This window comes from Macrotis lagotis, chromosome 1, assembly GCF_037893015.1.
Source record: "Macrotis lagotis isolate mMagLag1 chromosome 1, bilby.v1.9.chrom.fasta, whole genome shotgun sequence".
Classification (NCBI taxonomy): domain Eukaryota; kingdom Metazoa; phylum Chordata; class Mammalia; order Peramelemorphia; family Peramelidae; genus Macrotis; species Macrotis lagotis.
In genome coordinates, this window is record NC_133658.1 from 222,179,366 (window position 1) to 222,194,620 (window position 15,255).

Below are 15,255 nucleotides of genomic sequence, written 5' to 3' on the forward strand. Positions count from 1 at the left end.
AATCCACCTTAATTTACAATCTCTCCCTTATCCTCTCCTCCCATCCTTCTAATTTTTAATCTTTACACTCTTCTAAAAGTCCTTTAATCCTGTCCCATCATCCTCTTATTTCTTTATAAATTTAGAATTTTATACCCTTGTAGATATATATTTTTCTATATTTAAGTCAGTTCAAATAAGAGTAAGGTTCCCTTTCTTGTTTCCTCTGTATCAGGTCTTCCTTTCAGGCTTCTTTTGTATAAAATAATTGCTTCTTTTTACCTCTTCCTATCCAAGTTTTATATTTTAAAATCACCCTATAATATTCAGCTTGACACAAGTCTTTCTTTCTAACCAGTAATGATGATAGTCTTAAGAGTACTGGTAACATTTTCACATATAAGAAATAAACAGTTTGATCTTATTAAGTTCCTTATAATTGATTTTTATTGTTTATCTTATGCTTCTCTTGGATCTTATTATCAAAGTGTCCTTTGAATTCTGGGTTTGATTTTTTTTTTAATTACAAAAACTTAAATGTCTTTCAGTTTGTTAAATGTTCATTTTGTTGTTGTTGTTGTCGTCGTCCAGAATTTTACTCAGTTTTGCTGGACAAGTTATTTTTGGTTACAACCTTGGTTCTTTTGCTCTTTGAAATATAATGTTCTAAGACATTCCATCTTTTAAAATAGAAGCTTCTAGGTCTTGTGAGATCTGATTGTAGCTCTGAAATTTAAATTTTTTTCTGTTACTTATAATATTTTCTCTTTAACCTGCGAGGTTGAAACTTATCTAATTATAGTCCTATTAAGTTTTTCTCTTGGGATCTCTTTCAAGTAGTGATCAGTAAATTTTTTTATTTCTACTTTACCCTCTTATTCTAGAATTTCAGGGCACTTTTCCCTTTTAATGTTTTGTAATATTATATCAAGATTCTTTTTTTTTAAATTGTAACATTCAGGTAATCTTAACAATTTTGATATTTTTTCTCAATTATTTTTCTCATGAAATGTTTCACATTCTCTTGTATTTTTTTCATACTTTTTATTTTATTATTTCTTGGTGTTTTATAACACCAAGTCCGGCTCTAGTTTTCAAGGAGTATTTTCTTCCATAAGTTTCTGAATCTCTTTTTTCTATTAATTGACTTTTCAATTATGAAAAAATATTCTTGATTCTCTTGGATTGCTGTTATTGTAAATTTTCCTTGACGCTTCTTGTTTTAGTTTCTTAAGTTCTTCCAAGAATTCTTTTTCAGCATGTAACCATTTGACCTTTCTTTTAGAAGTATGAATTGCTTTTTTTTAACTTTACTCTGATCTTCTCCATCTCCATAATAGTTGTTTATGCACTTTTATTTTTATCTTAGTTTATTTTTAGCAGAACATTAACTGTCTCATGGTATGAGGAATGGTACCCCATGTCTTAAGTTGTTCTTACTACTATTTTCTGAGCTCTGTTGGGGTGCAGAGCACCTACTCCATTAATCTTCCCAGAATTTCTTTCCTAGTTCTTAGAGGAATGTATTATATATTGCAGATGAAAAAACATCACAGTTCTCTTTTTTCCTTCCTTATCAACCCTGAATGAATTATATTCTTTCAACTCAGGATTTCAGTCATGTATGATGCTTTACAATGTCTCAGATTTTCCACTTAAAATAATAATTTTGACCCTTATGCTGTATTTGTATATATGCATTTTATGTGTCAGTGTGTCTGGGAAGGGATAAGCTAATCACGTTCTTTTGTATGGATGAAGGAGAGAGAATGTTTTGTTATTACTTTTTCTTGGGGAGGGCTGTGTGTGTGTGTGTGTGTGTGTGTGTGTGTGTGTGTGTGTGTTACGGACTCTTTTGCATTCTGCTGAAACCCAGAATAGTTTTTAAAAGTACAAAAATACATAGAATAATAAAGAAAGCCAATTACATTCAAAAAGGATTATAAGAAATATTTTTTCAATTGATGAAAGATTTTATTTTGAGTTTTACAAATTTACCCCTATTTTTGCTTCCCTCCCCCCACCCCCTCCCACAAGGCACTAAAATATTCTTGTTCAAGAATAAATATAATACCCCCCACTCCCACAAAAATATAGACCCTCATGAGAAATAAAGTAAAAGAAAGAGAAAAAATGTGTTTCAGTCTGTGTTCTGATACCATCAGCTCTGTCTTGGGTACATCACATTTTTGTCATAAGTCCATCACAGAAGTTACTTCCATATTTTTCCACAGTTGCTGTTGCTGATTGTAATTCCATTCATCCATTCCTCCCCACTAACATATATTATATTTTCTCCTTCCTTTCATTCTGTCCCTCTTCTAAAATGTACTGTAGGGTAGCTGAGTGGTGCAGTGGATAGAGCACTGGCCCTGGGGCCCAGGGGCTCCAAGCCCACATACCACCCCAGAGACCCAGCAACCACCCAACCTTGTGGTCCTGGACAGGCTACCCAATCACACCACCTTGCAAAAAGTAAAAAAAAAATGTGTTATGTCTGACTATCCTCTCTTATAAGCTACCCTCTCCTCTATCACTCGCATCCCTCCCCTTCCCCTTCTCTCCTTTTTACTCTAGATGTCTATACCCTATTGTGTATGCTGTTTCCTCTCTGAGCCATTTCTGATGAGAATGAAGGTTCCTGCATTCTCCCTCACCTTCCCCCTTCCGTATCATTGCAAAAGATCGTTATAAAAAAAATCTGTTAGCCGTTGATTCCATTTTTACAATATATTATATCTTCAAATTCAGCTCTCTCCTGTGCTTCATCTATAAAAATTCCTCCTGTTCTATTAAATGAGAAGCTTTATATGAGTATTATCAGTATCATCTTTCCATGTAGGAATACATACAATTCATCATCATTAAGTCCTTCCTAATTTAGCCCTCTCCTCCACTCTCTATACTTCACCTGGGTCCTGACATGGAAGGTCAAATTTTTGACTTAGGAGTTCTGGAACTTGGCTATTTTATTTCTGGGGATTGTTTCTTTTTGGATCTCTTTCTGGGGAAGATAAGTGGATTCTCTCAATTTCTATTTTTGCCCTCTGCTTCTAGTATAGCAAGGCAATTTTCCTGTAGGAATTCTTTAAAAATGAGGTCAAGGCACTTTTCCCAATCATGGTATCCCAATAATTTTTAAATGATCTTTCCTGAATCTATTTTCCAGATCAATTGTTTTTTCAATGAGATGTTTCACATTTTCTTCTAATTTTCCATTCTTTTGGTGTTGAAGTATTATGTCTTGATTTCTCTTAAAGTCGTCAGCTTCCTTTAGCTCCATTCTACATCTGAAGGATTTTTTTTCCTCAGAGAACTTTCTTATCTCTTTTTTCATCTGGCCAATTCTTCCCCTCAATAACTTTTTGAACCATTTTATCCATTTGATCTAAGCTGATTTTTAACATGTTATTTTCTTCAGCATTTTTTGGAATCTCCTTGAATAAGCTGATGACTTCATTTTCATGTTTTTCCTGCATCTCTCTCATTTCTTTTCCCAATTTTTTTCTATCTCCCTTACTTTTCAAAAATCTTTTTTTGAGCTCTGTCATAACCTAAGCCCAACTTCCATTTTTCTTAGTCTTCATATACAGAAGCTTAGCCTTCCTCATCTTCAGATTGTGTATTTTGATCCTCCTTGGGATCATAGACAAAGTATTTGTCAATAGTCAGGTTCCTTTTTTTCCCCTCTGTTTACTCATTTCTCCAGCCTGTGCCTGGTTTTGGGGTGCTTCCTGAGCTTTTGAGTTGTATTGGAACACCCGTACAGGGACCTTAGTGTGTGAGGCTCTGACTGTGCACAAGTGCACCCCTCTGCCACGGGGCTGAGGGGCGGGGGTGTGTGTCCCATTCTGTGGAGGGCCTAGAATGTGATCAGGGTATGAATGTGTTTAGAAACCTGAGTCCTGTTTCAGGGACAGAGGACAGACCCTCGGAAGTCTCCCTCCATTCCCTTATCTTCAGTGGGCTGAGCACTCAGGGCTGCACTGCCTGGAGGCTGTGTTTCCTGGATCTGGGGTGATGACTATGCTGACTGCTGAGACTGAACTGATGGCCTGGGCTTGTGCTTGCTCTGGCAGAGGTTCCCCTTCTGATCTTCCAAGTTTTGCTTTGTGCTCCCTGGGGTGCAGGTCAGGAAGTTGCTTCTGCTGCAGGGAGCCAGGGCTCCTGGGCACCCTGGGATTGTTTTCAGGAGGCTGAGTTTTCTTCAATATGGAGGGGCTGCCTCTCTAACCCTGTGGAACAGCATTTTTCTACTATTTTCCAAGTTACCTTGGGCTGGAGAATTACCTCATAGGATCTTTCTGTGGGTTCTGTCTCACAAAAATTTAGAGTCATAATTTTAAGATTTTTGAAATATTTTGAAGAAAGCACCTAGGAGAGGCTCTTCTCCTGCCACTATTTTGACTCCACACCCCCCCTCCCCATAAGAAATATTTTAAATTAATTCATGGACCTCTGGCTAAGTACTCATATTTTATTGACTAATTCTGACCTGAGTATGTGCTTTAAGAGTACCTCCCCAATTCTCTTCTCCCTAATTCTCTTCTTTCCTTCCTCTTCTCTTATCTTCTATTTTTTGTCCTCTTTTAAATCTGAGAGTACAGAAGTGTGGTCGTGATATCTGAAAGAGAATCCTTCCAGCTCCTTCCCTACTTCACTCCTTTCAAGTTCTAGACCTTTGTTATTTATATCTGGAATATATAGTTTCACAGCAGATTACAGTTTATTAATCTCTATTTATTTAAGCCAACTCCCTTTTTTGTAGATGGAGAAATTTTATTGAGATGGTTGAAGATTCCTGTTTTATTGCTTCGCTCTAAGGATCACTGGCTCTTTCCATCTGACTTGTAGCCCAAATTTTCCATATATGCTGTCTCCTTCCTTAGAATGTGAATGTAAGCTCCTTGAGAGCCTTTTCTTTTTGTATCTGCAGGCCTTGTACAATGTTTCACATCTAATTAAGCACTTAAGACATGCTTCATTCATTCAGTGGTAAAATTAGTACTCTTGTCTATTGGTTCCTAGTCATTACTTCTTTCCAACCAATCTTGATACATAACTCATTGGTATTAACAGAGCTATTTCATATAGCTTTGATATCATTTCTGTGTTATGATCTCCATGTTGGATTTGAACAGAAAAGAATACACAAAGCTGCTTAGAACCTATTTTTTAGTTTGTGGGAGAGAAGGTTCAGAAGTGAAATCAGCAGCTGCTTTCAAGTATCTCAGGGAGAAGATGGATTAGGCTGGGTTTGTTTGGCTCCAGGAGATATAAACAGGGGTAATGGGTATAAGTTTCCATAGCGGCAAATTTTAGCTAGATGTCAGGAAAAAAACAAAACAAAACACTTGTTTAAAATTAGAAATGGAAGATGCTGTCTTGGGAGGAAGTAGCTGCCTCTAAGTAGCTCTTCAAGCAGGGCTAGGTGATCATTCCTCAGTGTTGCCATAAAGGGGATTCTTTTTCAGGTATAGATTTTTCGGTAGATGGCTGTTAAGTGCCCTTCCAACTCTACGATTCTGCTTTCCTTTCTTTACTAAATGAACTCAAATGTTGGTTCATTTCACTTTGAAAAAATAAATTCATTTGACCTATCCTGAGAACTGACAGAGTGGATTAGGAATGCAATGACCTTATTAACAACTTGACATTTACTGTACTTGGTATATTTTGGGTGATTCATTCCTAAGAAACACATTCGGGGTCACATTCTTCTTGTGTCATTTTGAAAACTTTCCTGGATTGGTATTACTCTTTAAATCATATGCCTTTTGAAAGATAGCAGACTTTAACTTTGGCTTAATCCTCTACAGTTCAGTACTTCCTGTTTTGTTTTTGTTTCATGAGGCAGCATAGTTAGAGTAAAGAGCCTTGGCCAAGTATCAAGAGACTAGAGTTCTGGGTCCAGTTCTTACACTCATTGTTTAACTCTGGACAGATCATGTCTTCTCTCTGAGACTTACTTTCCTCCTCTGTGAAATTAGGAAGTCAAACTAGATAATAAGTTTTAATTTTTCAATTAGGTAGCTCTTGAAAATTCTGTTTGGTTACATAGAGAAGGACCATATGCAACATTAGTACATGGTGTTTTTTTTTTCTTTTGAGAAAATTTAACTTGATTTTAACTCTTTTAAAATATTTGAAAATAAGGGGTGGCTAGGTGGTGCAGTGGATAAAGCACTGGCTCTGGAGTCAGGAGTTCCTGGGTTCAAATCCAGTCTCAGACACTTAATAATTACCTAGGTGTGTAGACTTGGGCAAGCCACTTAACCCCGTTTGCCTTGCAAAAACCTAAAAAAATATATATTTGAAAGTGAAAGATGGAACCTCCTCAATTCTAGGGAAGAAAATAGTGTTTGTGGTCACTCACAGACCACAGCACTGGCTAAGAGCAGTAAATACCTGTCCTTAGATCATACCATCTTGGAAGGATTGAAAACTTGCAATTCCCAAGAAGTATCTTAGCAAACAGTTGCACAAAATCTAGAAGCTTGAGATAGTGAGCCCTCCACCCTGAACACAGAGCCCTACTTTAACAAAGAGTTAAAATCAAGTTATAGGGTTGAGAAAACAAGCAAACAAATAAAATTCTGACCATAGAAAGCTACTAGAGTGAGAAAGAAGATCAAAACATACATTATAAGAAGAAAAGCAAAGTGAAAGTTCCTATATCCAAAGCCTCCACCAATACGAATTGGTCTCAGGCCATGGAAAAGCTCAGAAAGGACTTTGAAAATCTAGTAAGAGAAGTAAAGGCAAGTTGGAAAGAGAAAAAAAGAGTAACGTATAAAAATCATGAAAAGTGAGTCAAGAGCTTGATAAAGGAGACACAACAATTACTGAAGAAAATAACATCTTATAAACCAGACTAGGCCAGATGAAAAAGGAGACACAAAAATTTACTGAAGGAAAAAAAAATACTTAGTAGACTAGGACAAATTTAGAAGAAGAGGTACCAAAAAACTCACTGAAGAAAATAATTCCTTAAAAATTAGAATTAAACAAATGGAACTGAATAACTTTTTGAGAAATCTATAAACAACAATGTAAAGCAAAGAATGAAAAATTAGAAAACAATGTGAAATATTTCATTGCCAAAAACTGACCTGAAAAATAGATTCAGAAAAGAGAATTTAAAAATTATTCGACTACCTAAAAGCTCTGATAAAAAAAAAATGCCTTTATATTTCAAGAAATTATCTAGGGCAGCTAGGTGGCACAGTGTATAGAACACCAGCCCTGGATTCAAGAGGATCTGAGTTCAGACACTTAATAATTACCTAGCTGTGTGGCCTTGGGCAAGCCACTTAACCCCATTGCTTAGCAAAAACCTAAAAGAAAGAAATTATCAAAGAAAAGTTACTCAGTATTCTAGAAGCAGAGGGTAAAGTAGAAATTGAAAGAATCCATTGATCACCATCTGAAAGAGATTCAAAATGAAACTCCCAGGAATAGTATAGGCAAATTTCAGAGCCCCTAGGTCAAGGAGAAAATCTTGCAAGCAGTCAGAAAGAAACCATTCAAGTATCATGGAGCCAGAGTTTGGATAAACCAAGATTTAGCAGTTTCTATATTAAAAGGATCATAGGGCTTGGAATATGATATTCTGAAAGACAAAAGACCTTGGATAACAAATAAGAATCAACCAACCAATAAGATTAGGCATATTCTTTGAGGGGGAAACGATGACTATTCCAACTTGATGAAAAGACCAGAGATTCAAATATGAATCTCAAGTGAAGCATAAAAAGATTAATAGGAAAGGGAAATCATAAGGGACTTAATGATATTGAATTGTTTATAATAATCTATATGAGCTTTCTTATTATTAGGACAGCTAAAATGAGTATATATATATATATATATATATATATATATATATGAAGAAAGAGGGCACTGGTATAAGTTGAGTGTGAAGGGATGATATTAAAATAAAATTAAGGGTTGAAAGATATATATTGAGAGAAAGGGAAAGGAGGAGATAGAATGGGAGAAATTTTCTCCCATCAAGGAGGCAAGAAAAAGTTTTTTCAGTGGAGTGGAAGATGGGGGAGGTGAGGGGGAGTGAGAGAACCTTACTCTTCTCATAATTGGCCCAAAAAGAGAATAACACACACACTCAATTGGATATAGAAATCTATCTTGTCCTTTAGAAAATTTGAAGAAGTAGATAAAAGAAAAGTGTGGGTATGTGATGGAAGGGAGGACAAATTGGGTGAAGAGCTAATCAGAATCAAAATAGTTTTGAGGAAGGACAAGGCGAAAGGAAACAGAGAATGGAATAAATGGGGACTGGGGGTGAAATAGAATAGTGGGGAAATACAGTTAGCAGTAATAACTGTGAATATGAATTTTTGAATCAAGTTTCTCTGATAAAGACCTCCTTTCTCAAACACAGAAAACTGAATCAAATTTATAAAATTAAGAGCCATTCCTCAAATGACAAATTATCAAAAGATATGAGCAATTTTCAGATGTTATCATTGCTATCTATAGCCATATTTAAAAATTTTCTTACTATTTATTGGTGAAATGCAGGTTAAAACAATTCTCAGGTAATACTTTATATCTATTAGATTAACTAGTTGGGCAGAAAAGGATAATACCAAATGTTGGAAGGGAGTTAAGGAAAATGAGATATGAATATATTTTTAGTAAAGCTGTAAACTGATTCAATCATTCTGTAGAGCAATTTGGGATTATGCCCAAAGGGCGACAAAAGCTTGCATACCCTTTGACCTAGCAATGCCACTAGAAGGTCTTTATTCCAAAAGAGATGAAAAACAAAAAGGAAAAAGACATGTACAAGGATATTTAGATTTTCTGGTGGCAAGGAATTGGAAATTGAAGGGATTACATATCAATTAGAGAATGGCTCAACAAATTGTGTTATGTGATCATGATGGAATACTAGTGTACTGTAAGAAATGATGAGCAGGTTGCTCTTAGAAAAACCTGGCAAGACTTACAAGAGCTGATGCAAAATGAAACTGAAATGCACTATGTACAAAGTAACAGTAATATTGTAGGATGATCAGATGTGGAAAACTTATCTTTTCTTAGCAATACTGTTATTCAAGACAACCTTGAAGGTATTATGATAAAGAATGAGCTGATGATTTCTGAAGACAGATTGAAGCATACTTTTTTAATTTTATTTTTCTTGAGGTTTCTTTTTTATGGGGGGGAAGGATCTATGTTTTCTTTTGCAACATAATTAACAAAGAAGTGTTTTGCATGACTACCCATTTTATAACCTATATCAAATTGCTTGCTTTCTCAATGAGATATGACTAGGACAGGAAGAAGGGAGAGATTTAATCTGGTAGCTCAAAATTTTAAAAATGAATGCTCAAAATTTTTTTTTCATGTAACCAGAGAAAATAAAATACCGAATAAAACAACAACAGCAACAAATCAATCAAGCATTGGTTAAGTTTATGTAGGACACAGTTCAGAATCAAATATGAAAACTAGTACTTGCCTTCAGAATTTATATCATAATGATAATCAGGACTGACAAAATTCTGTTGGTGATTATTTCCCACCAACATTCATTTTTTTCTCCTCTTTTCCTCCTTTCATCTCCATCTTGCTTTTCTAGAATAATGATAGGAAGGGTGGGGGAAGAGGAACATTAAGAGAAAGAAAAAGTAGTAGTTCAGTTGTTGTTCAGACACAACCAATTCTTTGTGACCCAATTTGGGGTCACATAGATGTTGAGGTAGTTTGCCATTCCCTTCTTCAGTTCATTTTACTGACAAGAAAACTGAAGCAAACAGGTTGAGTAAATTGCCCAGTATCACATCATAGCAAGTGTTTGAGGCCAGATTCATTGTGCCACCTACCTGTCCCTAGAAAGAAAGCCACCAAGTAGTTTATATATGCTCTGTGGGTGAACAGAATAAAAATCTCTTCCAAGATCACCCTTCCCCTAAGCCCACCAGGCTCTATTGACCTTAAAGAAGCTATTTTCCCAGATGGCAGAGCCTTTTTCATTTTTGTTTTTCAATCTCTGTCACATAACATAGAGCCCAGCACAAAGCAAGTATTTCATACATGTCTATTATATTCTGTTGTCCAGTTCATCATGGACAACGGAAAAAATGCTCTTGTAGAACAACAGAGAGAATGCTGGCTCTATCAATCGAGGCTGTGGTTTGAATCTTGACTCTGCCACTTTTAGATTGGGAAATTGGGCAAATTGCTTCACTTCTCTGGTCTAGATTTTCTTGGCTTTAAAATGATAAGGAATAAGGAATTCCCTGAATTTTGAGTTGTCTTTTTTTGAATTGCCATATTTTCCTAAAACATTGGACCTAGAATATGTCAAGGATAAAGTCCCCCAGTTGACATAAAGTATTGTTTTTATTCCAAACTGGTTTCCCTGTTTGTGTCTGGGATTGAGATAGGTGCCAATCAGTCTGTACTAGGCTGGGATCCTTGTACAACTGGGACCTTGTAGATTGTCACCCTATCTTCATAGTCTAGCAGTTCCCAAGGGGAAAAAATGCAGTTTTTTCCCATTGCCTTGCTCCTCCCTTTCAAGAAGGATTTTGTCATTTTTCCACCTCCCAAGTCATGTGGAGATGTCTTCCTCCCTTAGTCCTGCTGTTATAAATAAGTAAACTTCTGTAGGGATTACGAATTTTTTGGGTTCCACATTTGTGCTCTTTTCTGTTGTAATAATCCTAGTGCTCATGTAAGTTTCATAAAGCCAAGAAATCTTGTAATAGATGATTTCTCAGGTTCTTTTCAGCTTGAATCTGATAGTTTTATGAGAGTCCAGGCATTTATTTATGAAATTAAAATTTGATTAACCATTGGTATGGGAATAGAATGTTCTGGATAACTGATTTTTCATGTTAACTGTGATTTACTTTTTTGTCTGTTTCTACTATCAATGATTTCCATATCTTACCACTTTCCTTTTTTTTAAACTATTGTTTTCCCTTTCTTCCCTCTTAGTACTACCCTTTTCCCTTTGTGCCTTCCCCACTCTTCTGAAATGCCTTTTGGGATTAACTTTTAGTGTTGTATTTGTGAGTGTGCTGATCTATGAGTATACCAATTTCAGTAGCTATTTTAACTAAGTTCCTCCTAACTTCTTTCTTTGACTTCCATGTTTGAAAACATAATTCAGTTTCTTAGTAACTGGATGACTGAGATCTCATAGTGTATGAAAATCCAGATTTTGAAATGGAAATGATTTTGGGGTAGAGAGAGAAATTATTTCATTATCAGAAAACTTTTTTTTTCCTTGACAAAAAAAATTTTAGGGTTGAATAATAAAATACATTTACTTAAATTTCTTAGGGTATGTGAGTCCTGTGCAATGTGAAAAAAAAAACCATATAGTTACACATGCAAAAAGGTCAAAGATATGTTAGGGAAAACTGTCCACACATTTGATCTCTCAAATTCTGAATGCCATCAAACTCAAATTAATATAATAGATTCTCTTAAAAAAATAATTTGTTTTTTACTCTCATAGCAGGAGTTTTCCTATCCCCTCCCCCCAGCAGGGATTTCATTGGTTTAGACCCGGAGTTCTGGGGGTAGGATTTCCCATCTACCCCCACCCCTGCCCCCCATCTGAGAAACAGTTGTTTTACATTTTAGCTTCTGGGAGACTTTCCTGGATCACTGAGAGATTAAGGACTTTGCTTGAAGGTCCTGAAGGTCTTGCAGGTCTGGGTTGGCTCATTCAGCCCTCAGACCTAAAAAGGTCTGATAAACAGGCTCCACTGCTTTCAGCAAGTAAGGCTGACCTGTAAATACACAGACTAGGTGAGAGTCTCAGTATCAACATTTCTTAAGGGTAGTCTTTAAGGATTGAGCTCTTTTTCAAAGGGAGCAGGTAGTGTGAAGGGGAAGAAGGGGTGGGAGGGGATCCCGTTTCTGGAATCCAGCCCTGGTGATGGGCTTGGCCCCGGTCAACTAGGCCTAAAGGAGGCCCAGACCAGAGCTTTGATTTCCTTCTGGGGGGAAAGGGGGGTAATACCTATATATTTACTTGATAGAGGGCTGCAGTGAAAATCAAGTAAGGGGAAGTAGGCAAAACATTTTATAAAATGTGTTTTTATTAGTAAAATAAGTAAAGTATCAGGTAGAGTGTTTAAAGAATATTACAAAGTGTTAACCAATTTTCAATTATTTTTTCCCCCTTTTAGCTTACCACGGATATAGCCAAATGATGGAATGTCCTCAAGGTTACAAGAAAGTAAATGCCACCTTTTGTCAAGGTAAAATTTGTTGTGAATAAGCATCTAGTGAATTGAATAGTAATTGGTGCATTGTGCCATATTGGAACCCAGAAATCCTAGGAAACATCTGTCTTTACTCTTCCTTCCTGTCTCCTCTCCCTTCCTGTTTATTTCTCCTCCTCCTTCCCCTTCACTCTTCTTTCCTCCTTATTTCCCTCTTATCCCTTCTTTTCCTAAACCTAATCCTAAATTATTTCCCCCCTTTTTCCTAACTAAATTCCCCTCACCCTAACCCTAAACTCTAACCCAACCCTAAATTCCCTTTCATTCCTTTTCTCCCCTTTCCCTCTCACTTCCTTTCATCTCCCTCCAGTTTCCTTCTCCTACTTTCCTCTCCCCTCCCTTTTCCTCTTTCTCCTCCCCCATCCCTTTCCTTTTCTATTCCTTCCTACCTTTCCCTTCCTTTACTCTCTTATTCTTTCCCCTCTTCCTTTTCTTCTCCCCTTCCACCCTTATTTACTCCCTTCCTTTTCCCTCCTCTCTGGCTTCTTTCACCTTCCTTTCTTTTTCCTTCCTTTTTCTTTTCCTTTTGGCACTACCATTTTTCTAGGAAAACATGAGGGTCTGTGACAGTGCCAAAATTGTCTAAGTTGTCTTTTGTATTAAATAGGATTGTTTCTTTATTTGGTTTTCTGGTTTATAAAATATCAGAAAGAGATGTGGCCAAATCACAGAACACACTAGAACATAGGCATGCTTTGCCTATGACCCTGGGGAAGCCAGACCTTTCTGGATCTCATTTTCCTCCTCTGAGTAATGAAATGGCTAGAGTTGAAGATCTTTACAGATCCTTCCAAGTTACTCTGAATAGAATCTTATACACTTAGAACTAAAAGGGACTTAAAAGGTATTCTTGTGCTTCTCTGCCACTCTCAGGTTCTATATAAAGAAACTAAGGCTCAAAAAAGTTAATGATGTGTCTTCCCAACTACTGTCACAGAAGCTTTAACCATGGTTAAGCTCTGTATAAATATTAGCAATCATTATTATGATTTACCCCTAGATCAAGGGACATTTGTAGATTTTCCCTTTCTACCTCTGATTGTAATGCTTAGTAGAAGCATACCTTTAAAAAAATCACATTGCTTAAAACTTGATTTAGAGTTTAGGCAGTTCTTGCCTGTCAGAATACAGGGCTGCATAAAAGGTGAGTGAATATGTATTCATATAATTGAGAAATAGGGTCATAGAAGGTTCAGGGTGAGTACCCTATGATAGGAATAATCAGCTGCCACAAATAGGGCCTCAGGCATCCTAAATATAGACTTCTGATAACTCTGTGGTTGGCTAGTGCATATATATGTAGCTAATATTATTTTGCAGAACAGATGATTTTACAGTTCCCCATTCTTACAATGAACTCTAGTTTACTGGAGTATTTGGCACAGTTGCGAAGGGCAGAATACAAGCCTTCTGATCCAAAAGGGGATGGCTATCTCTCTCTCTCTCCAATTCATCAAAGCCCAAGGATAATGAATAGTAATGTATGCTTAAAGAACTCTGACAATATGTTTGTGAACAGACAACTGTTAAGAGCCATAGAGTGTATACAGTTGCTTTATCTTGGGACCATAGCTTTTACTGATTACCCATAACTGCAAATGATATTGAGGCTTAGTATACATAATTTGATGTTTATCAGGCATAGAAAGAAAGGACTGATCCTATTTTGTTCTTATTTTGAATGAAAGGGTACCTTATCAAATATTAGATCTTGCTTATCTGTACTAACAGAAGTAACCAATGACAGAGAAAAACTGAAATCTAGATAATCTAAAGGTGATTTGTTTGGCTGTGTAACCAACCTGGTCTGCCCTGTCCCAAAGAGAAGGGCAACTGGAAGTGCTAATGAAGTGTTGATTATTAAAGTTAAAGTATTTGGGGCAACTAGGTGGCCCAGTGGTTAGAATATCAGCCTTGGAGTCAGGAGGACCTGAGTTCAAATTCAGCCTCAGACAGGCAAGTCACTTAACCCCACTGCCTTGCAAAAAAAAAAAAGTTGAAGCACTCTCCATGATGATGACATTTCTGCTGATGAGCTTTTCCTATATAGGAAGGAGAATTATGTTGAGTTGAAACCAAGTAAAGAAGCTGGTGGCAAATGAAAAGTTACCACATTTTATTCCCATATTTCCTCCATATTTTAGCATGTAGAAATTTCTTTTTTGTAAAATTAGCAGTGCAGATAATAAAAAGAAATGATTTAGTTTTGTTGGTATGTTTGTGCCACTGTAGTTTGGAAATTTGGTGGTCAAAAATGACAGTTTTCCTTTAATATCTCTTTTCTTTTATTTCTTGTATTTCTATCTAGTGTTGAAACTTAAAGTGATCTCATTGGTTTAGGGATAGTGTAAAATAAAGGAACCTGTTTTAAAATATAGTTTATGTTAGGGGTTCTTTATCTTCTTTCTGTCATGGACTCCTTTGCAGTCTGGTGAAACTGTGAACCTCTTAGAAAAATATTTTTAAGTGCACAAAATAAAATATATAGGATTACAAAGATAACCAATTATATTGAAATAAAATTATCAAAATAGTTTTTAAATGTTTACATATCCTAGATTAAGAATGCTTGATTTAGGAGGTCAAGCATTGAAAATATTCAACTAAAATCCAAATATTAGCAGTAATTCATTTCAGCCCTTTGCATAACCAAAAAAAAATTACAAGGGTAAGAGATTTGAACTGAAGAATTAGTACTGTAGATGTATAAAGTATAGAAGGATTAGCAATAGCTTAATTCAGGACATTTTGTTAATTGAGTTATTAGAAGGCATGCAGTATATAGTGAAAATGCAAAAGATCTGTCCTGTTAGGTGCTAGACCAAATTCTGCCCATAATTAACTAGGGACCTCACTTCTCTTCTTTAGACCCAGATTCCCTTATGTAAAATTACATTCCTGAAAAGTCTTCCAACTCTTAAATTGTATGATTCTGGAAAATCTTGTAATTCCTACTCATCAAAATTATTTGATGGTATTTGCAAATTTGGTTAAGAAATGA

At 36.0% G+C, this 15,255-nt stretch overlaps 1 protein-coding gene across 1 annotated transcript in view; it reads left to right on the forward strand.

Moving 5' to 3' along the window:
- The window catches only part of LTBP1 (latent transforming growth factor beta binding protein 1), a 490,138-nt gene that overhangs the window by 292,596 nt on the left and 182,287 nt on the right, over positions 1-15,255 (forward strand). The window contains exon 9 of the mRNA XM_074209684.1: positions 12,159-12,230. Coding sequence (XP_074065785.1) covers positions 12,159-12,230 — 72 coding nt within the window. The remainder of the gene's footprint in view (positions 1-12,158; positions 12,231-15,255) is intronic.